Source organism: Salminus brasiliensis, chromosome 15 (genome assembly GCF_030463535.1).
Source record: "Salminus brasiliensis chromosome 15, fSalBra1.hap2, whole genome shotgun sequence".
NCBI lineage: Eukaryota > Metazoa > Chordata > Actinopteri > Characiformes > Bryconidae > Salminus > Salminus brasiliensis.
Genome location: NC_132892.1, coordinates 27,921,978 through 27,947,206, shown reverse-complemented (window position 1 = coordinate 27,947,206; position 25,229 = coordinate 27,921,978). Strand labels below are relative to the sequence as shown.

At 43.2% G+C, this 25,229-nt stretch overlaps 2 protein-coding genes across 4 annotated transcripts in view; one reads left to right on the top strand and one right to left on the bottom strand.

Annotated features, from left to right (window-relative positions):
- The first annotated feature begins 973 nt into the window (after nt 1–973).
- The window catches only part of ubac2 (UBA domain containing 2), a 42,382-nt gene continuing 18,126 nt past the window's right edge, over nt 974–25,229 (top strand). The window contains exons 1-4 of one of the 2 annotated variants that reach the window (XM_072657544.1): nt 974–1,145; nt 2,193–2,320; nt 4,928–5,047; nt 9,027–9,133. In XM_072657544.1, coding sequence (XP_072513645.1) covers nt 1,115–1,145; nt 2,193–2,320; nt 4,928–5,047; nt 9,027–9,133 — 386 coding nt within the window. In that variant the 5' untranslated portion in view covers nt 974–1,114. The remainder of the gene's footprint in view (nt 1,146–2,192; nt 2,321–4,927; nt 5,048–9,026; nt 9,134–25,229) is intronic. The other variant, XM_072657545.1, reaches the window with a different exon arrangement.
- On the bottom strand, nt 15,962–21,279 carry gpr183b (G protein-coupled receptor 183b). 2 transcript variants are annotated; one of them, XM_072657542.1, is made up of 2 exons: nt 21,247–21,279; nt 15,962–17,992 (listed from the first exon to the last, which is right to left on the bottom strand). In XM_072657542.1, exons 1-2 carry the CDS (start codon nt 21,268–21,270, stop codon nt 16,883–16,885), a joined length of 1,134 nt encoding a protein of 377 aa, XP_072513643.1. In that variant the 5' UTR covers nt 21,271–21,279; the 3' UTR covers nt 15,962–16,882. The 2 variants fall into 2 exon arrangements, with proteins under 2 accessions (XP_072513643.1, XP_072513644.1); XM_072657543.1 differs by having other exon boundaries at nt 21,220–21,253.

The window sequence follows — 25,229 nt, the reverse complement described above, 5'->3', positions numbered from 1 at the left end:
ATAATAAGCCACTGCCTGGCTTTGAAGGGAACATGGCCTGCATTTTTCTTGGACTTTAATTTCCAGAATAGTATTAATATATTTTAATATTTTCTTAAGGCCCACTTGCAAAGATTTATGTATCCAAAATCAGCCATAACTGTTTTTTATACAAACATTTTCCAACATTTTTTAACTAAACTGGGCTTGTTTTCCCCCAAAAAAACAACTGACGGTTAAACGGTCGAGTGAGATTCCAACTAAACGCTCTCTCTACCAGGAAACCGGGCCCAGGCTGTTTTTGTTATTGCACCTTTAATACGAATATAACATATGACTGCTAACCTCTGATTGGTTGCCTGGATCGTACCTCATTTGCAAAGATAGTTCTTAAACTGTGCAATGGGCGGGGACATGCAAATGAGTGCATTTGTGACGTCAGAAAAACAGTGACTTCAAAACGCACTGTGTTAATTATACTTATTGTCCTGAACTGCGTGGGCTTGGGCGGGCGCCCTTTACGTTTGTTCGTGCTGCCACCTGGCGTCCAAACAGGGGAAGTGCAGCCTTCACTCTTTGGCCTGCCCTGGTCAAATGCCACGTTTTGCTGACGTTTAAAGTGAAGACACACTGGGGGTAGAATTTAATACTCTCTACAGTCAGGATTAGGAGTCGTGGATTGCTTGTAAATTGTTGCATTATGTTAATTTCTGGCAAGGCAGGGAATTCAGGGTCTATCGGCACTAGCTTTGGATATTCTGAGCTTTTATAGCTATAGTTAACTGCTGCTAAATGCTGTTAGTGCATAGTTTGAGCTCGATGTTTTAATATTAAGAATATTAAGATATTAATTAAGACAGACTTTTTTTTATTATTATTAATAAAGTAGCCTACAATTGGGACACGGCGTCGACATGCAGCTACTTCGAAAACGCGGAGTAGAAAAGAAAACATGAAGTTTGTCCCCCGCCAGCTGCCGTCCCCGTCACCCTTTCCCCTCTCTCCTTCCCACAACGACTTTTCCTTTCCTTCCCTGTAACTTTTATTAAGTTCATGGCCGTGAAAACCAGCTCCATCGCCTAGTTTCTGCTGTTTTTTCGTCTCGGCGGTGCGTCCTGAGCGTGTGGCCGGCGGAATGTTCACCACCACCGGGTCGAGAGGGCTGTGTGAGTCCGCCTTCGCCTTCGCCCTGCCTGCCATTCATTCCGGCTCTGCCTCTCAGCAGGCGGTGTTTACTGCCCGGGCTTCCCTTTAAAACCAGCCCAAACTGAAGCTAGCTGCCATTTAAGAGCTTATTTAGCTGCGTATTAGTCTAGTCTAGCTTACTGCTTTTCCTCCACGCTCCTAGACACCTTATTTAGCCACAGCCAAAACGACCGAGGCTAGAATGTGGAGTCACCCGCATACACCTCTGTATCGAGATCATGTGGACAAAAGTATTGGGACACCTGCTCAGTCATTGTCTTTTATGAACTCAAGGGTAATTAAATAAGTTGATCCTGCTTCTTTTGTTGGAGTAACTCTCTCTACTGTCCAGGGAAGAAGGCTTTCCACTAGATTTTGGAGGAACATTGCTGTGAGGGTTTGATTGCATTCATCAACAAGAGAGAGTTAGTGATGTCAGGATGTTGGATGATCACCACACCACCCTACCCCACCTCACCTCACCATCCCCAACTCATCCCAACAAGTATTGAATGGAGCACAGTTCTTCCGCTGCTCCACAGCTCAGTGCTGGGGGCCGTCATACCCCTCTGGCCCACGCCTGGCATTAGGCAGCATGGTGCCAGTAAGAGTCCTGTTACATTGGCGGTACTTCTCTACATGGATTGCACAAGTTGTGTGTGTGAAATTGCACATCTGCGTCAGCAGTGACAATGGTGTAGTGTGTTTAGCGTTTCGCTCATTCTCCAGGAAGGTTTAGGACTTTTTAGGTAACTCCCGTAGTCGAATGAAAGGCTGTGTCTCACGTGGTCTTAAGTGAGCGAGATGACAGCCGTGGTGTGAAGGTCAATACCTGCCTCATGCCGTATAAACAAAGCCCTACTAGCTTGTAGACCTGTTGCTCCAGGGTTTGCATCCCTCTAGTCCAGGCTTGATGGCCTTAGGGTCACGTGTAGCTCGTGCTACAGGACGGATAACGCTGCCTTAGTGCCTCTTCAGAAACAACTTCTTCTGGACCCAACATTTCCATCTCCACCTCTGTTTTGCAGATAAAGCTCCTCTGTCCAAGAGCCTGCTGCTGCTGCCTGGCGCCCTCACTGTGCTGCTGATCCTGGGCCTGCCTCAGTACCAGAAGCTCTTCATGTACAGCCTTCAGGCCGTGAAGCAGCACAAACAGGTGAGAGTGGAGACTCGCAGCAGGTGCTAGGATCGAATACAATCGGATATTCGTACAGCAGAATGTGCTTTGTGGCTCTTTGGGTTAGCGTGTGTACTGTATGTGAAGAGATGTTTTTCAGCCAGGCCTGGTGGGGTCACTAGATGCTCTTTATTTTTACTCTAACCCGGCCTCCTACACAGGATCAAGTAGTATTGGTGGTGGTAGTAGTATTAGACACTAATAATTAGTGTTGCACTGATACTGCATTAATATCTTCGTCGATACTGGCACTTACACGCAGTATCGTATCGGCAATACAGAGCACAGATGCCATGAAGCTTACTGACAGCTTCCTTTTATTTTTTATTACATAGAACATTTTGGTTTGCATATAAAACCAAATGTTTAAGCAAACGAAAACAGCCAGGCATAAATAGTTATTACCATTAAACAGACGTTTAATCAAACTAATGAGTTGAGATTAAGCAGCTTGTTTTAAGGCACACACTGACTTTAATATCTTTTTACTTAGAGACGTGTACTTCAAATGAAATGTGAATTTTAAACACCAAATAAAAAGCTGTTTAGTCGAGCTTAGTAATATTATGCTTCCCTACTTGCTTACTGCATTGTGGCAATTTTCATTGCTGTTTTTTTTTTTTAAGGAAGTATCAGGATTTATAGCCATATATTGGGTATTTAAGTCAGTATTGGTACTCTGTATCGGCAGATGCTTGAAAATCTGGTATCGTATCGAAAAGGAAAAAGTGGTATCAGTGCATCCCTACTAATAATGGATATGTAGGACTGGGTTGAACAGCATTGTGCTGGATTTAGCATAGTTTCTGTGTGGGCATGTGTGCTGGCTAAACAGCATCAGTACAGGATTATAAGTAGTAGTAGTATTCCTATTCTGAGCTGACTGAGTTTTGTTATTTGTAAGAGATGATTGATAAGGGAAAAAAATACCTGTGTAATTACCCCAGTTTACCACAGATCGTCCAAGGTCACAGTCAGGATGTTTTCCTCTGCATTAAACCACATGATACACCCATGAATACTACCTAAAATCACTTTACAATAATTCAGTTAAATTCAGATTGATACTGGATTAAAATCACTCTACCAGTATTACAGTATTTCTCTTTAACTGTATAAAAAATAACACATGGATTATTCATAGTAAACCACTAAGCAGCTATTGCAGTTATACTCTACGAGCTAATGGATTCATACTGGGTAAAAATCGCTCTGCAGTTTACTGTCAGACTGTTAAAAACTACACACTGCACATTTGTTCTGGATAAAAACCACTTTGTGATCATTACTGTCAGACTGTCCAGTTATCAGTTGGACAGTAAAACTGCATACTGGATTAAAACCTGTCCAGAAGTAATACTATCAAACTGTAACAAGAAATACATGTTGTGGATTCATACTGGATTAAAACCTGTCCAGATGTAATACTATCAAACTGTAACAAGAAATACATGTTGTGGATTCATACTGGATTAAAACCTGTCCAGAAGTAATACTTTCAAACTGTAACAAGAAATACATGTTGTGGATTCCTACTGGATTAAAACCTGTCCAGATGTAATACTATCAAACTGTAACAAGAAATACATGTTGTGGATTCCTACTGGATTAAAACCTGTCCAGATGTAATACTATCAAACTGTAACAAGAAATACATGTCGTGGATTCATACTGGATTAAAATCTGTCCAGATGTAATACTATCAAACTGTAACAAGAAATACATGTTGTGGATTCATACTGGATTAAAACCTGTCCAGAAGTAATACTATCAAACTGTAACAAGAAATACATGTTGTGGATTCATACTGGATTAAAACCTGTCCAGATGTAATACGATCAATTGTGGATTCATGCTGGATTAAAGTCAGTCTTAAAATTGTTAGAATTATTATTGGGTGTGCTGTAAAAACTACATGCTGAAAATGTTTACTGGATTAAAATCACACTGCAGCTTTCCCTGTCGAGCTATATTTACTACTAAAAAATGATCAGATTGTAAAAATGCACCGACTGCAGATTCATGCTGGATTAAAATGACTTCACCGTTAATAATCAGGCTATGAAACTGCACACACTGTAGATTCATACTGGATAAAAAAAATCACTTTACTATTAATAATCTCTCTGTGAAACAGAGCCTAGACAAGTTGTGTGTGTGTGAAATTACACATCCGTGTCAGCAATTGGTGCGACTTCAAGTAGCTGAATGCAGTTTATTAGAAGGGGTGTCCACAAACATTTGGACATGGTGTACTCTTGGTGTAAACGGCATTCCAGGGCAACAGCAACACTACAGATAAAGATTACCAGAGCATTTTTTCTTTAGTAAATGCTCACAGGGTGGGTGGATATAGCTAGTCTGCCTTGGAAAGTTAAAGTTTTTTGAAGGAGCATCTCCATACTGATGCCTTGAGTCAGGCTGGCTTAAGAACATGTCCTTGCTTGACCTTTACAAATGATTGTGTGGGATGAACAGCACATTTTAGATTCACTTTCATATTGGAAATTGTACCAAACGTGTGTGTGTGTGTGTGTGTGTGTGTGTGTGTGTGTGTGTGTGTGTGTGTGTGCCTGCTTACTCTAGGTCTGGAGGCTGGTGAGTGGGAAGCTGATCTGTCTGGACGTGAAGGACACTTTTTGCAGCAGTTTACTCATCTACAACTTCCGGATATTCGAGAGGAGGTTTGGCAGCCGTAAATTTGCAGTAAGTCCCTCCTAGTGATTGCTTGCTTTCTATGTCTTGAACATTTCGCCCTCAACACTTCCTGTAGTGTACTGCAGTCTGTCAGAATGACCATGTGGATCATATAAACATGATATAGCCATGTTGCCCCCTACACTTCCTGTAGTGTACTGCAGTCTGTCAGAATGACCATGTGGATCATATAAACATGATATAGCCATGTTGCCCCCTACACTTCCTGTAGTGTACTGCAGTCTGTCAGAATGACCATGTGGATCATATAAACATGATATAGCCATGTTGCCCCAACACTTCCTGTAGTGTACTGCAGTCTGTCAGAATGACTGTGTGGATCATATAAACATGATGTAGCCATGTTGCCCCTACACTTCCTGTAGTGTACTGCAGTCTGTCAGAATGACCGTGTGGATCATATAAACATGATATAGCCATGTTGCCCCTACACTTCCTGTAGTGTACTGCAGTCTGTCAGAATGACCGTGTGGATCATATAAACATGATATAGCCATGTTGCCCCCTACACTTCCTGTAGTGTACTGCAGTCTGTCAGAATGACCATGTGGATCATATAAACATGATATAGCCATGTTGCCCCCTACACTTCCTGTAGTGTACTGCAGTCTGTCAGAATGACCATGTGGATCATATAAACATGATATAGCCATGTTGCCCCCTACACTTCCTGTAGTGTACTGCAGTCTGTCAGAATGACCATGTGGATCATATAAACATGATATAGCCATGTTGCCCCAACACTTCCTGTAGTGTACTGCAGTCTGTCAGAATGACTGTGTGGATCATATAAACATGATGTAGCCATGTTGCCCCTACACTTCCTGTAGTGTACTGCAGTCTGTCAGAATGACCGTGTGGATCATATAAACATGATATAGCCATGTTGCCCCTACACTTCCTGTAGTGTACTGCAGTCTGTCAGAATGACCGTGTGGATCATATAAACATAATGTAGCCGTATCGCCCCCTACACTTCCTGTAGTGTACTGCAGTCTGTCAGAATGACCATGTGGATCATATAAACATGATATAGCCATGTTGCCCCTACACTTCCTGTAGTGTACTGCAGTCTGTCAGAATGACCGTGTGGATCATATAAACATGATATAGCCATGTTGCCCCCTACACTTCCTGTAGTGTACTGCAGTCTGTCAGAATGACCGTGTGAATCATATAAACATGATGTAGCCATGTTGCCCCTACACTTCCTGTAGTGTACTGCAGTCTGTCAGAATGACCATGTGGATCATATAAACATGATATAGCCATGTTGCCCCCTACACTTTCTGTAGTGTACTGCAGTCTGTCAGAATGACCATGTGGATCATATAAACATGATATAGCCATGTTGCCCCTACACTTCCTGTAGTGTACTGCAGTCTGTCAGAATGACCATGTGGATCATATAAACATGATATAGCCATGTTGCCCCCTACACTTCCTGTAGTGTACTGCAGTCTGTCAGAATGACCGTGTGGATCATATAAACATGATGTAGCCGTATCGCCCCCTACACTTCCTGTAGTGTACTGCAGTCTGTCAGAATGACCATGTGGATCATATAAACATGATGTAGCCATGTTGCCCCCTACACTTCCTGTAGTGTACTGCAGTCTGTCAGAATGACCGTGTGGATCATATAAACATGATGTAGCCGTATCGCCCCCTACACTTCCTGTAGTGTACTGCAGTCTGTCAGAATGACCGTGTGGATCATATAAACATGATGTAGCCATGTTGCCCCCTACACTTCTTGTAGTGTACTGCAGTCTGTCAGAATGACCGTGTGGATCATATAAACATGATGTAGCCATGTTGCCCCCTGCACTTCCTGTAGTGTACTGCAGTCTGTCAGAATGACCGTGTGGATCATATAAACATGATGTAGCCATGTTGCCCCCTACACTTCCTGTAGTGTATGGCAGTCTGTCAGAATGACCGTGTGGATCATATAAACATGATGTAGCCATGTTGCCCCCTACACTTCCTGTAGTGTACTGCAGTCTGTCAGAATGACCGTGTGGATCATATAAACATGATGTAGCCATGTTGCCCCCTACACTTCCTGTAGTGTATGGCAGTCTGTCAGAATGACCGTGTGGATCATATAAACATGATGTAGCCGTATCGCCCCCTACACTTCCTGTAGTGTACTGCAGTCTGTCAGAATGACCATGTGGATCATATAAACATGATGTAGCCATGTTGCCCCCTACACTTTCTGTAGTGTACTGCAGTCTGTCAGAATGACCGTGTGGATCATATAAACATGATATAGCCATGTTGCCCCCTACACTTCCTGTAGTGTACTGCAGTCTGTCAGAATGACCATGTGGATCATATAAACATGATATAGCCATGTTGCCCCTACACTTCCTGTAGTGTACTGCAGTCTGTCAGAATGACCGTGTGGATCATATAAACATGATATAGCCATGTTGCCCCTACACTTCCTGTAGTGTACTGCAGTCTGTCAGAATGACCGTGTGGATCATATAAACATGATGTAGCCATGTTGCCCCTACACTTCCTGTAGTGTACTGCAGTCTGTCAGAATGACCGTGTGAATCATATAAACATGATGTAGCCGTATCGCCCCCTACACTTCCTGTAGTGTACTGCAGTCTGTCAGAATGACCGTGTGGATCATATAAACATGATGTAGCCATGTTGCCCCTACACTTCCTGTAGTGTACTGCAGTCTGTCAGAATGACCGTGTGGATCATATAAACATGATGTAGCCATGTTGCCCCCTGCACTTCCTGTAGTGTACTGCAGTCTGTCAGAATGACCGTGTGGATCATATAAACATGATATAGCCATGTTGCCCCCTACACTTCCTGTAGTGTATGGCAGTCTGTCAGAATGACCGTGTGGATCATATAAACATGATGTAGCCGTATCGCCCCCTGCACTTCCTGTAGTGTACTGCAGTCTGTCAGAATGACCGTGTGGATCATATAAACATGATGTAGCCGTATCGCCCCCTACACTTCCTGTAGTGTACTGCAGTCTGTCAGAATGACCGTGTGGATCATATAAACATGATGTAGCCATGTTGCCCCTACACTTCCTGTAGTGTACTGCAGTCTGTCAGAATGACCGTGTGGATCATATAAACATGATGTAGCCATGTTGCCCCCTACACTTCCTGTAGTGTACTGCAGTCTGTCAGAATGACCGTGTGGATCATATAAACATGATGTAGCCATGTTGCCCCCTACACTTCCTGTAGTGTATGGCAGTCTGTCAGAATGACCGTGTGGATCATATAAACATGATGTAGCCGTATCGCCCCCTACACTTCCTGTAGTGTACTGCAGTCTGTCAGAATGACCGTGTGGATCATATAAACATGATGTAGCCATGTTGCCCCCTACACTTCCTGTAGTGTACTGCAGTCTGTCAGAATGACCGTGTGGATCATATAAACATGATGTAGCCATGTTGCCCCCTACACTTCCTGTAGTGTACTGCAGTCTGTCAGAATGACCGTGTGGATCATATAAACATGATGTAGCCATGTTGCCCCTACACTTCCTGTAGTGTACTGCAGTCTGTCAGAATGACCGTGTGGATCATATAAACATGATGTAGCCATGTTGCCCCCTGCACTTCCTGTAGTGTACTGCAGTCTGTCAGAATGACCGTGTGGATCATATAAACATGATGTAGCCATGTTGCCCCTACACTTCCTGTAGTGTACTGCAGTCTGTCAGAATGACCGTGTGGATCATATAAACATGATGTAGCCGTATCGCCCCCTACACTTCCTGTAGTGTATGGCAGTCTGTCAATTCTGTTATTCTAAAACCAGTTTCTTCAGGTATTCTTATATGCTTGCTTTTATCTCACCTGAAGTGGCCTGATTTTCACATTAGTTACACATCACAACTACTTTCTGTCAAAAAGTGATTTTCTCTGACTGATATTACTCATATGGCCTTTGCCTGTTCAAATCAGTCTTTCCTGTTTGGAACCTGGGTTCTCTCTGGATTACTGGACCTCCTTTTGACTGAGGCCCTTCAATTCTGCTTTGAGCTGCGGGTGGATGTGCTGCCAGCTGGACTGTGAGTAACCTTCTTGTTATTTGTTAGTGGTGTTGGGTGGATGAACTTTACTGTAACCAGGACTGTACATTAGAAATTCAGTCATACACTGCTTTAAGTCCTTTTTTTGTATATTCACTGCCATGTTAAAAAAATGGGACACATCAAAAACCTTTACTTTGACATCAACTGTGGTGAGAGCTACCTGCTACGGTGATGAGAAGTTTAGGGTTGTTGGAGACTTCTTTACTCATCTAGTGGTCTGCTCTTGGGCTGGACTTGCTAGGACAGCCTGATTTGGCCATGTTGGCAGTTGTTCCACCTGTAAATGGTTTAGCAGACAGTGGAACTGCTGATTTCTAACTGTTCTGAGATCTTTTTAAACCTCATCCCAGACTTATCTGCATCGACAGCCTTCTTTTATAATATTAATATATTATGATTATGATCAGAGCAGTTCAACAGCATAGATGGTTTGGTAACTTCTATCAATAATTAATAAATAGTTCTGACCAGAGGAGGATGGGTCAGGTCCCCGTTGTGAGTCTTGGTTCCTCCCAAGGTTTCTTCCTCCAGCTCTGAGGGCAAGCCGTTGGCTTGCTTAATGGGGGTCTTGGATCCTTCATGTCTTCTTATGTTACTAATTACTAATTATGTAAAGCTGCTTTGTGACAACAACAGTTGCCTAAGCTATACAAATACATTTGACTTGACTTTCTGAAGGCCTCAGAGAGCTCTTTGGATCTGGCCATGGTGATCTTCACCGCTCACATCAAGAGCAAACCAGACTAAATGTCAGGTTTAGATAAGACCGACTCCTCCAGAATCCTATCTAACCATGTTCAGATCTGCTGCATCTAATTCTTATATCAGACGTTTGACGTAATAATAAATGTGGGGGTGTTAAAATATTTCCCTTACAGGAAAGTGACATTTCTATTCATTTAAATTTTAGTTTCAATGATGTCCTGAAAGACGTTTCCTCAATTGTGTGTGCTTACTTGGATGACCTTCTTCTCATTATTGAACACATGAAGATTAAGTGTCCAGATGTTTTAAATATGTTCAAGACAGTGGTTTCCCAGGGGTGCCCTTGTCATTTTTTTTTTTACATGACTGTATTTCTCTTCACCACCAGAGAGGGCAGTTTATATCATTTAGTAGTGCATAGTTTACATCCCCACACTCAACTTCCTGTTAGAATGATTGCTACGTTGATAAACTTGTGGCTAATGATGCATTTGCTGGGTGTTTCAAAATTTCCTCTCTATGTTCCTCTCTGTATGTGTAGTGTCGACATCTGAATTTAGTTCCAACATTGTTCTTTTTTGTTGTTGTCCATTTAATAGGGACAGATGGATGAGCTTAAAAATGTCTCATACGGTGTGTCCTTATATAGCTCCCTATAGCTCAATGCTGATTTACAGTGTTTGCCCATAGGCCTGTGATAAAACCCCATTAGAGACTGTGTTAATAGGCTACTCAAGTGTATTAAAGGGGAAGTTCACCATATGTCACAGTGAGCACTTCTGGATATTGGTCATTGGTTTACTGAATTTGGCAGAGTACATAATCCAGACATTGACCACACATGCCTCGGCTGGGGGAGGGGGAGACCCCGCTCTTCTTCTTTAACCCATCTACAGCAGTGAACACACACACATTCTAGTAGGCAGACGGCTATGCGCTGTGCTGGTAGGGTGCAGTATGGGCCACTGGTGGATGGTGGGCAGTGGATCTCAGACCCTGGCTACGATGCTGTGTCGGGTCTTGATGTCCATCCTGGCACCCCGCCGTTAAAATCCACAGTGAAACGTAGAGGCGAAGGCCCTGGACGGAAGGAGCGATGGGGCACGCTAGGCAGCTTTAGCTTACTACGTCTTGGAGGGCCAGAAGATATTCATAAGACATGCTTTGTACATTTACACTGGAGGGGCCGGAAGGACCCAGCTTAGCTTAATTAGAAAGGAAACTCATATTTAGGTTCCCAGGGTGTGTATGTACAAATGATGAAAGTACTGTGCCTTGCAACATAACACTCTTACCAAACATCTTGTAAGACAAGCAGGAAAGTACCTTTAATGACTCTGCCAACCTGCCCTGTAACAGGCCTTGGGAAAACAGTGGGTACCAGTCCTGAGAGAAATCTAGCATCGCTTTGTTCTCACTATACTACACAGTAAATGACTTATGAACTTTTACTGCAGCGAAGTATTGTGCTACACACCGGCCGGCCGCCTCTTTGAAAATGAGCTCCACTTATGAGTCATATAAACAGTCCTAAATACACAATGTTTGTGGACACTTTCTAATGAATGCATTCATCTCCTTTAAGTTGCACCCATTGCGGACACAGATTTGCAAGTGCACACACTATAGAGAAGCACTGCCAATAGAATAGGACTCTGTGAGCAGATATATATATATATATATATGAACCTATTGGCACCATCATGCTTCCTAATGCCAGACTTCGACTAGAGGGCTATAAAGCTGCCCAGCAGTGAGCAATGGAAATGTGTTTTCTGGAGTGATGGATGGTTCTCCATCCAATACTTTTGGGAGAAGTTGGGGATGAGGTGGGTTGGTGATTATCAAATTTTATATGTATGTATAAAATATGTAAATGGTATAAAATAGCCCACAGTAATGTTCAAAAGGTTATGAGGGATCAAAATAAGTCTTAAGTGCAGTGTTACATGTTTCTAGAAGAGTGACAGATCTTACATACTCTATGAAATCATGCAAGACATGCTGGTCTTCTGACATAATGGGGACTTTGGGGGTCTAACATAAATAAAAAGCTAGTGGAATACACCACAGAGTGAGGAAATGGCATCATTAACTGTCAACAGGGTTTTCAAACCTCAAAAAAGGTTTCTGTTCCAGATCACTTTTCAGTTTTTGTTCCTTTGCAAAATATGGCTTCACTGTATAACCCATTCAACCATAGATGTATTATTCAGTTATTAATCCTCAAGCATAAACCATTGAGAATTATTTGGCAACCATTAGATTTAGCATGTCTTGTGGAGTCCCACAGGGTTCTACTGTAGGGCCTATGAACCTATGGTTAATTGGGATAGTATTGTAGTTTGAGTAAATAACTGAAGTGATGGCGTACATACAGGGGTAATGGCAGGGGTGGATAATGGGGGTACGAGTCCAGTACAGTTTGCTGATCTTCCTGCTCTAACAGAGCTGCTAAACCTGCCAAGTAACAGGTGAGATGAATCAGTCTGTGGAAAAGCACAAAACTGTGCCCTCAGGGACTGGAAATGCCCACCCCTGCTCTAAGAGATTAAACCAAATACTTTTTCAGAATGGCAGTGTTAGATATGGACAAAAGTATTGGGACACCTGCCCATCCATTGTTTCTTCTGAAATCAAAGGTATTAAAAAGAGTTGATCCTGCTTTTGTTGGAGTAACTGTCTCTACTGTCTAGGGAAGAAGGCTTTCTACTAGATTTTGGAACATTGCTGTAAGGATTTGGTTGCATTTAGCAACAAGAACATTAGGGAGGTCAAGACATTGGATGATCACTACCCCTCCTCATCACCAACTCCACAGCTCACCCCAAAACTATTAAATGGAGCACTATCCATCATTCTAGAGAACACAGTCCCACTGCGCCATAGCTCAGTGCCCACCACGCCTGGCATTAGGCATGGCTTCGTGTGTTTATCTACTGGGACTAGACACGTTGTTTGCATGCATTTACACATCTGTCTCAGCAATGGGTGCAACTTAAAGTAGCTGAATGCATTCATTGAAAGGGGTGTCCACAAACATTTGGACATATAGGCTGTGTTTTACTGTGTAAAAATGATTATAATAATAATGATGAAAGGCATTTGCACACCAGGTGAGGATGAGATTAAAGTAGCGAGGTGGTGGTCTATCTGGTTTGCAGTTAGGTGTGAGTGTGTTACATTAGTTCAGAGGTTGAGACGTCTACTTGAAAAAGCTCTTGTTGGTATCGCCGCTGGTTTTCACAGTGTTCTCTTTTTAAAGAAGTGTCGAGTAGAAGTGTGCTGTTTCATCTTGACAGGGCATGATCTTGTAACGTTAAGCCTCAGAACCTTTTTCAGGAAGTATTGTTCTGTTTTCTTAGATTTCAAAACTCAGAGATTGCCTCGCAGTTAACACCCTAAACTGTGTGCTTATTTATGTCATTAATGGTAGGACTTACTTAATGGACAAAAGTATTGGGACTAGACTTAGGTTATATAATGGTAATATGGTATACTGCTGTATTTAAACATTTTGGTAGAATTTTTCAATTATGAAGTGTCTGATACATGTCTGATCTAGTACACGACCAAATAAGCCAATTTCTCACATGTGCATTTTAGGGAGCCATAGAGTGATGCGCTGTGGGAGCTCAGTGATTGGAATCTGATGCCCGGTGGAGCTGTAGCTGAGCTAGATCCAGAAATGATCAAAAACCACAGGTTCATTTCAGCTTTCTGTCTTTTCTGGCAACAGTCTCTTGATCTGACTTGGGTTTCAGTCACAATGTATTCTGTGGTGAAGAAAGAAGTGTTATCTTCCTAACTAAGCTGACGCTAACCGGCGCCTCTCTCCTGATTCAGAGCAGTTTAACATTAGTAATGGTCAGATTGACGGTTTAACATTAATTGAGTGATTGATTTAGCACTGTGCAGGGTTCACTTTGTCACCCTGTGAGAAAACTCAACATTGTATTTTGTGTTTTTAAAATAAGACAGGATGAGATTGTAAGGACGCCACGTAAACAGAAGACCACCCACGATAATACTATATACCGGGGTCTTATTTCGAGAAGTGATTAAAAAAAAAAGCAGAGACCACCCAACCCGAATTGGGACACCTGCTCATTCATTGTTTACTCCAAAATCGAAGGTATTAAAAAGAGTTGATCCTGCTTTTGCTGGAGTAACTGTCTCTACTGTCCAGGGAAGAAGGCTTTCTACTAGACTTTGGAGGAGAGCATTGCTGTGAGGATTTGTTTGCATGTTGTATGATCACCACCCCACTTCATCCTCAACTCCCCAACTCATCAAAGGTATTGAATGGAGCACCGTCCATATAGCTCACCCCTCTATAGCTCACGTTTGACATTAGGCATGGTGCCGGTACGTTCATGCTTATGCACTTCAGAGAGTCCTGTTCTGTTGGCAGTACGTCTCTGTGAGGACTAGGCAAGCTGTGTGTGCAATCCGTGTTCGGAAAGGATGCAACTTAAAGTAGCAGAATGCATTCCCTGGACGTGTGTGTTTTGATGGCTGAGATTGGGTGTAGTAAACTGCTCAAAAATAATATGTCTACATTAATAAAACATTGGGAAATTCTTCTCCTCTTCTAAAGGCATATGCTTAGTCTTACAGTACATGGTTGGTGTGGCGCAACAGATAACACCACTACCTGCCTGTGAGCTACCTCACCATGTGGGAGACTGGGGTTCGATTCCCGGTCTGGGTGGCTATGCTGCGCTACACCAATAAGAGTCCTTGGGCAAAACTCCTAACACTACATTGGCCCTCCTCTGTAATACCAGTAACCTTGTAAGTCGCGCATGTGTAGATATTTAAAAACCAGTAGACGGGCCTTAAAAAGGAAACCTATACAATACATTTAAAAGTGTGTAATCAGGGGACCTACAGTGATGATACACTGGCTCCTAATGTGCGACAAACGTCTCGCACCAGATTTTAAAAAACACCCACCCCACATGGTTTAGCAAGTTCTCTAAGTGCAAGATCAAAGTGCATGGCCAAAGATCCTCATTCATATGTGGTTGGACGTGGCTTTAAAGGTTCCTCAGAGATGTACAAAACTGTACAAGCATGACCATCAACGCTGTTTGAGCTGTACATGAGTTGTACACAGTAAGTCACATCGTCGCAAAGTTAACTTTCTAACTGATGTGACTTTGCTAAATTGGGTGGGGTGGGGTGGGTGTGTGTATTTTTAAAATCTGGTATGAGATGTTTGTCGCACTTTAGGATCCAGTGGTTCCACACATGTATTTTAATACCTTTTAGAATAAGAATAATTTCAATATGTATTTGTAAATGAATGCAGTTTGAGTATAGTTAGAGGCGCAAAAAAAAAGAGACAGGGGTCCAGCAGACTAAGACGCTGTCACTGTGATCAGAGGTTCGCTGGGTCGAATCCCGATTACACCAGGGCCCCAGAGAGAGCGCAGTTGGCCTTGCTCTCTCTAGGGTAGGTAGATGACGCATTCCCCCACATCACACTAGTGCGGCTTAGTACAGGGCTTCCCTCCAAGTGCGTTGGTTGTCGCATCAGCGGCAGTTGGCTAGCTCCGCAAGTGCCGGAGGGGCCGTGTCTTGGTCTCGCCCTCACTAGTGTCGGGGGCTTTGCATGCGATGGAGCGGGGGAGAGAATGTGTACGGGTTGGGTAATTGGCAATGTAAATTCAGGGAAAAATCAGAAATCACAAGCTGCAGCCCACTCAGAACTGTGAGGGCGTGTCAGATCGCAGGACGATTGGCAGTGGCATCAAAATGGTAACGTAAACAACCCCCTGTCAGGAGCAGTGCCAGTCTAAAATGCTAGCCTACTGGGCAGACAAGATCAGATCATGATTCTGGTGGTATTTTTTTTTTTTATTGTTATAGCCACTTTTGGCATGTTTTAATAAAGCAGTGACACTTCATGACTCTGACTCATGTTTTGCTGGGTCAGAGTGATTATATATATTTACAAATTCTAAATAAATGAAGAGGACAGAGTTAACCATCCTTTAATCTTGCTTGCTATAGGTAATAGTTCAAAGAGAATCAGAAAAATGAGAAGACAGTGGCTTTAAACAAGTAGTAAATTAACAGCTCACCAAACTGCAAGAGTTAACATAAGAACTCTTTATTTTGTTATTCACTGTTACTCAAGCATTTCCTCACCATTGTTCTACTTTCCAATCCTTTAAACATCAAGGTTGTACCACTGACTGCAGAAAACATGGACGCTGTGCTTCCAGTCCCTTCCATATAAAAATAAAAGCCGAAACCGTCTGCCATTTGTCCGCCAATTTCAGAGAAGCCCTGGATTCCCAGTTGATTTCTGGGGGAAATTAAAAATGCGCCAGTGGAGATGGAAATGCAGTTTAGAGGACAAACGATGAGATGGAAAATGGGCCGCTTTGTCATTGAAACAAATGGGGATGGGCAGATCTACACGTCATACTGCAGCCAGCCAGCAGAGGCACTAGACGCGTGCTGGCTTCAGGTTTTAGATGCGTTTCAGTCCATGTTTTCAGCAGTCATTGGGTTGTACAGTTAACGTTGCCATTTCAGTTAACTTTGGATATTTCATAGATTTAGATACAGAATCGTATTTGATAAAAACCATGTCCAAGAAGTCCTCATCATAGAGAAGAATCGTGCAGACAACGTGCATGTTGCCTCTAGTACCAAAGTTGAGAAACACTGCTGTAAACAACCATTGCCTTTAGGAAAGAACTAAAGGCAAAGGTGATGAACCTTTTTTGATTATTATTATTTTTATTTGTTTGAGAGAGAAGGGCTGTAGGTATAAGTTAATATATTAGACGACTGCATTAGTTAAGAGGCACCAAAATCCTGTAGCAGAAACGTTTAGCAGCTTGCATGAGCTAATGATCATTACGAACATTACAGCTAACCACAGGATGCTCATGAGAACTCGCATGTTGTTGAAGACTGGATCATGTCACATAATGTACCTTATGTACCAATCCTTTATCCAAGACTCACCCATAATCTTCACCTATGAGGTGTTTGAGTTCAGGAGCCACTCCTAATGGGGCTCAGAGCCATGTCTTTGAGGTGACGACTCTTGTTTCGGGAATGATTCAAATAGTTCTCGTGCGTGCCAGAGCTTTCAGGTGAAGTCCTTCCCACACTGGAGAACGAAGTGCTGACCTGCCGCTTTAGGATCTTCATCACCTTCCTCTTGTAGCCCTTGCAGGCAAAGAAGTAGACAAACGGGTCCAGGCAGGAGTTGAAGTTCATCAGACACACAGTGATGTGCAGGGAAATCTGGAAAGACTGAAGCTCCCCACAGTCCGGATTGTAGAGGAGCTTCCGGACCATGTACTGCAGCAAGTCCAGGTGGTATGGGCTGAAGCACACAACGAACACCAGGACCACTCCGGCGATCACTCCTCTGGCCTTTTGAGTCCTTCCAGAGCGCTCCGTCAAGTGGTTATCCTTTGCGGCCAGCTGCAGCTTGCGAGAAAGCACGGAATAGCATATGAGGATAGTCGCCAATGGAATCCCGTAGCCCAGAACCACTGCGCCGATCAGTATGTATGGCAGGCCTTGGACGATCTCAAAGTTTGGATACTCCATGCACGTGATGGTACCATCATGTTCTTCATGGGTCATAGGCATGCCCAGTAGCGGTAAGGTCTGTGCCAACACCACCAACCACACGATCAAGCAAATGTACTTCACGTTCTGCACCTTCCTCAGCTTGCTCAGCCTCATCTGGAGCACCACGGCCAAGAAACGGTCCACTGCCAGGCAGGTCATGAAATTGACCCCGGCGTAGCAGTTGAGGTAGAACAGCAGTGCCGTTAGCTTGCACAGGGTCTCTCCCATAGGCCAGTGGAAGCCGAGGCCGTAGTAGATAACTCGAAGTGGGAGTGCCAGGCAGAAGAGCATGTCGGACACTGCCAGATTGGCTGAGTACAGCGTGGTGGAGTTGAGCTTGTTGCGGTTGGAGCGGATCACCTGCAGAGCCAGAACGTTGCCCAACAGGCCCAGCAGGCATATGACTGAGTAGATCAGGGGCATGAGCACTTGTGCCACCGGGCGGTGGTTGTACAAGTTGGTGCAGTTGATCAAAGTGGAGTTGGAGGCCTGTTCCACCATTGTCACTTGATGATGACTCTGAAAGAAAAGATAAGAATGGGCATTGGAGGTCATTTTATTATTATTTTTTATGAATTTTTACCCAATTGTCCTCGCCAATTTTTAGATAGCTAGTTAACCAACCCACTCATAACTTTTCTCCACCTCACATGTAATGCTCCCAATACTGAGAGAGTGAGGATTGACACATGCGCAACCAGCCACTGCCTCTTTCCTAACAACCGCCGATGCAACATAACTGGGCAACTAATGCACTTGGAGGAAAGCGCCAGGTTCCCAGCACTGATGCATTGGCAGGCCGAGAGACCGACAGAGAGAGAGAGAGAGACAGACACATCTACCCAGTAGGATAGAGCAAGGCTAATTGTGCTCTCTCTGGCTCTGACTGCTGATTGCAGGCAGCGTGACCCTGGATTTGAGCAAGCACCATAGTCAGCTGAACCGCTCGTACCCCCTTTTTTTATTTGTGTTTTTTATTTATTCATTTTTTAAAATATATATAATGCTAGAAACACGTGACATGGGTGGGTTATAATACAAAGGGTTCTTCAAGATCTACATTCGGATTCACATGAACTAACATCCATGGTTTTTGACTTTTGGAATCTGGAGTATTAATGGATGCCAATATCTGTTTTTGTGTTCAAACAAGCTGTTTTCTATTGAACCTCCTTGCTCAAATGGGCATCTAAAAGTAGGACACAATGTTCAGTCTGTCAGCAGTGCATTAACCGACAGGAAGGAACACACATCTAACAATGTGAGTGTGTGCTGTTTCAGACTAAATTTGTTGCATATGCTGATATTCACTTAATATTTATACCAGTGATCATGTCCACCACTATGGGCTGTGGCTGTCTCTAGAATGTACTAAAATACCAAAGTTCTTTTAGATGTTGTCCAGCGCTCAGCCGTTTCATCAACCCAATTAAATTGCGTCTGCCGGTATGCATGAACAGATGTGTTGACTAGATAGTGCCCTGTAAAATCAGTTCAAGCAGTTTGAGTGCTGATAGAACTCAGACCAGTGCCACACAGGAGATAAAGTAATAGCCTGAAATACCTTGAAAAGAATGGTAGTTATATTTTAAGTAAATATTATCTTATTAGCTTGTTAATGGGGTTTATTCCATTACACAATTGTTGTTGCACTTCTGGGATTACTACATTATTGAGAAATTAATGCAATGGTAAGTTTCACAATTTATACTATGTTCCTTACAGTAATGTAATAACCATATACTGTACACCAACTGAGTTTCTCACAGTATGCATGAACTGATGTGTAGCCACATGTCGCCTACCCCAATTCCACTAGTTTATCTAACTAGCTTCCAACACCACAGCTATAGCGAACGTACTGCTCCGTACTGCTATGGTGTTGATGCTGATAGAATTTGGACCAGCACCACACAGCAGATGAAGTAATAGCCTAGACCATCTTGAAAAGAAAGAAGTGTGAGCCTGAATTACAGTGGGCAACAAGGTGACTGAGGGGGACAGCTCGCACAGCTGAGTGTGGGGAAAAACACCTCCTAAAGGCCAAAACGATGACTATCAGCCTGCTGAAAGGTAAAGCCCCAGAGTGATGACATACACACACCTCAGAGTAACATCTGATCAAAGCAAAAGAAACACTCATCATGGAACGAATGGCTCGAAATATATAATAAACTATATATATGATAACTATTAGTGTAAACAATGTTTGGTATGAAGTTTACTGGTGAGTGTATAGAATATTCCTCTTAGCTTTTAAGAAAAAAAAAACATTTAGTTACTATACTAAAATAATTAGGTTGCTTTGTTATTGTTTACTGAAATACAAATAACTTTGGGGCTAATTTGTGACCTTATCAAATATTACTAAATAATACAGAAATAAATTCCCTTTTTCTTATTGTGAACTATGGTTAATTGTGCAAAATTGTAAAGATTTGAAAAGGCCGTACTAACTTACAGGCCACCAACTACAGGAAATCCTCAGATACATGCTCGAAACACCTCTTGGAAAGATGTAACATAGGTTTTCAGGCTGGCAATGCTTGCTGGGTCACACTAATAATACCGAGACCTTTTATACTCTCTCTGAAAGTTTGAGGTCTAGAAGAAAGGCGTCAACATGCCAGTTACGCAATCTTTTGGTTGCCAACCAACCAAAGGTAGAAATGAACAGTGTTCATGCTCTCAGAAGTAACGATCACTATAAATGACTCAGTAATGTGAGTAACTCTCAGTTGATGTACAGTATATGGTAAGTACGTTACTGTCAGGATTGTACTATAAAACGTGAATATAGATGTAAAACGTCTGATTGTAACAATTTCTCAATAATGTAGTAATCCCAGAAGTGCAATAACATTTGTGTAACGATATAAAACCCATTAATATGATATAATAAGCTATTACACATGATCAACATGATAATATTTATTTAAACTATAACCACCATTAAATGTCAGATGCTACATTATTGGTAAAACTGGCATTACGTTAAGTCAGTATTACAGTCAGTATCCTGTAATACATTCATAGGCAAGATATTGCATTATTGACCAAGTTAAATACAGAGTTATACTCCGTAACTGGTTCATTTGGTTTACAGTGATATTCTTTATTGTGATAATCCTGCAGATGACAGGCATTTTTAAATGTATATTATTGCCCAAGCGTAATATTTTGCTCAGACTTTCTAAACCTTGACGACAGCCTCGTGGTCACACGCATGCAACATGCAACAACTACATGAAGTATGAGCAGATTGACGTTCTTCAAGCACAGTAAGCACTGATTTTTTTTGTACAACAGCAGCTTGACAAGAAATTTGTTAGACTCCCAATACTTCTGAAATGATTTATTATGCAAATGTGTTTCTTTCAAACTTCAGTCACTAATTTATAGAAACAAGTTCTTAAAAACGTGTCTTGGATTTCTAACTAAAATTCTGCTAAATTCAGTTCTGCTTTTGGTCAAAATAAACTATTCTTGCCTCAGTTTTTGGTTTGTTTGTAAGTTAATCACGTCGATGGTTATGTCCAGTAATGTCCGTTATCATTACTAATGCCCATTATTATTAGAAGGTTTAGATAGTTGGATGAAACTACACCCAATTTGTCTCTGTCCATCACTCTGGGACCATTTCAGCTGCTTTACGAATTCATTAGGATGCTCAGATTTTACACACAGCAGCTTTTTGCAACAGCCATATCATAAAAAGCAAAAAATCAGCAATTCTGTTTACTCACCACAAGGCTGAGACGCAACTGACTTACCTGGTCGAACACTTGGTTACTCATTCGGCAAACACAGCCCCCCCAAACACACACACACACACCTCTCTCTCTTTTTTTTTCCTTCTTCTTTTCTGTTCAAAATTGAAATGCGGAAGTGTGAAACTGCTAAGCTTCATCACTTCCTTTCTTCTTCATTTTTTCTTCTCTCTTTTATCTCTCTCTCTTTTTCCCCTCCCATTCTGTGAGCCTGGGGGAGAAGCGAAACTCCATCCTCAGACGCTTTGACATGAAACTGAACTTAATGTTTTTTTCTTTTTCCACCTTTCCAACTCCTCCTCGGTCCGCATTAGTGCTCAGTGAAACTTCGTACTGGCCAAGCATGAATGGGTGAGGGTCATTAGTGGAAAATATGCTGATATTGTAACGTCATATTATAGTCTATTACGCAAGTGGAAACTTGAGCATCACGAGCATTAGTTTTGGTTCCACTCTGCCACTCTGATTTGCTCCCCTTGTCCAAATCTATCGTAAGAGAGATGTGACCATTGAAATCATGGTTCAAAACAGTAAACTGAAATTCAACAAAGCCAGTAGACCAAATCAGAATGGGCTGCTCAGCGAGTGAGACGCTTATTTTATGTAGCAGTAAACACTGTATGTCCAAATTTTATGTCTAAAGTTTGTGGACAGCCCTTCTAATAAATGGGCTTCGGCTACTTGAAGTTCCACTCTGACACACACAGCTTACCTAGTCCCTGTAGAGAAGTCCTGCTAATAGTATAGGCCTATCTAGTACAGATAAACATGAACCTCTTGGCTCCATGCTGCCTAATGCCAGGTGTGAGCTAGAGGGGTATTGAGCTGTGGAGCAGTGTGGACTACTGTGTTCTCTGTGATGATGGATAGAGCTTTATCCAGTACTTTTAGCTCTTTTTACCTGGTCAGTAGAGACAGTTCCGCCAATAAAAGCAGTTGTGACGCGCACCTGGGGAAAGGGCCACAGTGACCTGGTAGGCAGCGAAGCTCAGAGACAATACAAACACAGGGCTCAGGTGACTCACCAACCTTTATTTCCCTCGCCCTCCACCACACCCAACCGAAAACTTCAACAAAACATCACTCCAGCAGTCTCAACACACGTGCAGAATTTCCGAACTGCGGGCCCTTTTGTGCCACAGCCTGGGCTCATTAGACTAGTTTCCCGGTGTCTGGAGCAGAAGGTGAGGGAGACAGGGGTTGCACAGTCCGGATGAGTTCATGACGATGGCGGCCCTGGAGACTCTTCTGTTAGCACCGTGGAGGCTCCGCAGGAGGTCCTCCGCCTCTTCTGGGAAAACGCAACAGCAGCAGTAGTCTGGGCCGGCGTGAGTGCAGTCCACCCCTCTGTGCACCATTCAAACCAGCCAAGCTCTGGATGAGGCTGCCGCTGCCGGTCCTCCCGGTGGGCCTCTTGCTGCAGTAGATGGACCCATTCCCGCCTTTGTGCTGAAGTACCCGGCGGGGGCTGCCGGCCATGCTGCTATACAGGATGCTATACAGGAACTATACAGGAATTTTTTTATTTATTATTATTTTTTTTTAATACCCTAGATTTAGGAAGAAACAATGAATGAGTAGGTGTCCCAATATATTTGTCAATTTTAGTGCATATGAACAAGACAGGCCCTGAACCAAAACTTTTATTTTTGTTTACTCTGTTTCCTGTCGACCCAGTAGGGGGCACTAGTATTTTCAGGAGTACAGATTAACTCAATGGGTCTTGGATGATCAGCACCTCACCTCATCCCCAACTCCCCGGCACATCCCAAAAGTACTGGATGGAGCACCACCGTCCAGCATTCCAGAGAACACAGATCTTCCACTGCTCCACAGCTCAATTCTGGGGGGCTTTATACCCCTCTAGCCCACAGTGCCAGTGGGTTCATGTTCATCTGCTACAGAATGTCCCATTCTATTGGCAGCACTTCTCTACAGGGACTGGACAAGCTATGTGTGTGCATTTGCACAGCTTTGTCAGCAATGGGTACAACTTAAAGTTAAAAGCTGAATGCATTCATTAGAAGGGGTGTCCACAAACATTTGGACATAGTGTACCTCTCTTGAGGATCAGTCTCCCCCACTGTGAGCAAAGGGTTCTCCAAGAGTTCTTTACTAAAGACACCTCATCGAACCGGCTCAGACGCCTTAATGATTCTTTGCCTGTTGAAAAGATTCATTGTCGGAACCGAGCAAGTCTTTAGGAATTGTTTTTAAGTGTTTACCCCTATCCCGACCACAGCTTTAACCAGAGTTCACACTTCTGTTTTCTTACAAATACGCCAAGCATGACAACTCTTCAGTTCAACAATCAAGTTCACCGCTGGCCAGCACAATCATGTACATTTAAACCAGGGCCTGTGTACAGCATGTACAGTATATATGTCCCGGGCCTAAACCGATCCCTGGACTGGAATTCGGGCCGAGATATGACTTGAAAGAACTGGTCATGGATCAGCTGTTTGATTTTATGCACTTTAGGTAAGAGCTAACAAACCTACATAAACGCTGAAAACGCTTTACGCTACATATGATCACTCTCTCTGAACCTGCCATTAGTAGAGAGAGTTCCTCATCTTGTTGCTGCGTTTTGCAACACGTAGAGATTTCATCACCAGACCCTGTGGCATATGATTAAAAAAAAAAAAAATCCCCTCATCCAGCCGTCTGTTGGTGCAACACTTTGCTACAATATTGGTCACGCGCCGCAGCCGGAGTCAGCCGTTCACTTGCACTGTTAGTGGTAGTAGTTTTAAACATTTGTGAGCTTTAAAGCAACCTGTTGTGGTAGGGGGGACGACCCCATGCTGTGCTGTGGTAGGGTTTTGGATTCAGGTTGAGGTTGTCTAGTTTGACAAGTGGGCGAATGGAGAGAAGAGATGGTAAAGGCTTATGAGGCCTGGTGCACGTCGCAACCCGTATTTCCATAACTAGCAAAGTGTGGGGTGATGAGCTGCTTTCCAGTCTCAACACCACTGTATTCTCCTGAAGTCGCCATGGTGTTTAATTTTTCCTCCAGTGTTGGTTAGAATTTATGTCAATTTTGGGGGTGTAAATAAAACGAGGCTAGACTGTGATGTAACAGTTTGGGGGGTTTGGAATTGCCCTGTTATCCAGCTCCTGGTTCTGCAGAATTTCTATGGTCAGTTCCATGAACTGAAAATGCAGTTCTCCATTCTAGGGAACCTTAAGCTGGAGTGTGTTTACAGGGTATAGGAGGTGAGTTAGGAGGCCATTAAGGGCGCTGACCGACTATTTACACCAATTACAGTTAAACTGCTTTTGTGTTTTGGAGACAATCACCTGCTAACTGCTTTCAAACCACAAGTTCTCCTTTCGCTGCCAGCATGAAGTGTAAGTGCATCTGTCTGGTGTGTGTGTGTGTGTGTGTGTGAGAGAGATCTACAGTGGCATGCGCTTGCACAGTTTGCCGTTTAACAAGTAAGTGCAGGAGTGGGGCTGTGAATTTCACACCTACCAGCATGAGCTTGCGTAGGCTAGACGAGCGCATGTGTATTTCAGAAAGGTCAACATGGGGCTGAGCCGTCATAAACACAAGCAACCTCCTCCTCGTACACACTCCTCCGACTAGGTGTGGCCGCACTTCTCATCCTGAGGTTTCTTTGATCTGTTTCAATTTTTAGCTGCGAAGAGAACGGCTGATAGAGCGGCTGGCAGTTTCTCAGTTCTCTACGACCGTTCCTGTACATCTGTCTCGCTTTCTATCCATTTCAAACCCCCCCCCCCTCTTTATTTCTTGACGTCCCTCTCTGTATACCCCCCTCTCTCTTTCTCCAGCTGTACACCCCCCTCTCTCTTTCTCCAACTGTACACCCCCCTCTCTCTTTCTCCAACTGTACACCCCCCTCTCTTGACCTCGCTCTCCCCATCTCGACCCCACTCTCTCTGAACACCCCGTCTCTCTCTCTCTCTCTCTCTCTCTCGCTCTCCCCATCTCGACCCCACTCTCTCTGTACACCCCGTCT

Bases quoted from the DNA above. Each gene is read 5' to 3' on its own strand.
- gpr183b (XM_072657542.1), bottom strand. From the start codon at position 21,270: ATGAGTAACCAAGTGTTCGACCAG. The intron at 17,993-21,246 runs GTAAGTCAGTTG...CTTTTCTTTCAG, and splicing joins GTAACCAAGTGTTCGACCAG to AGTCATCATCAAGTGACAAT.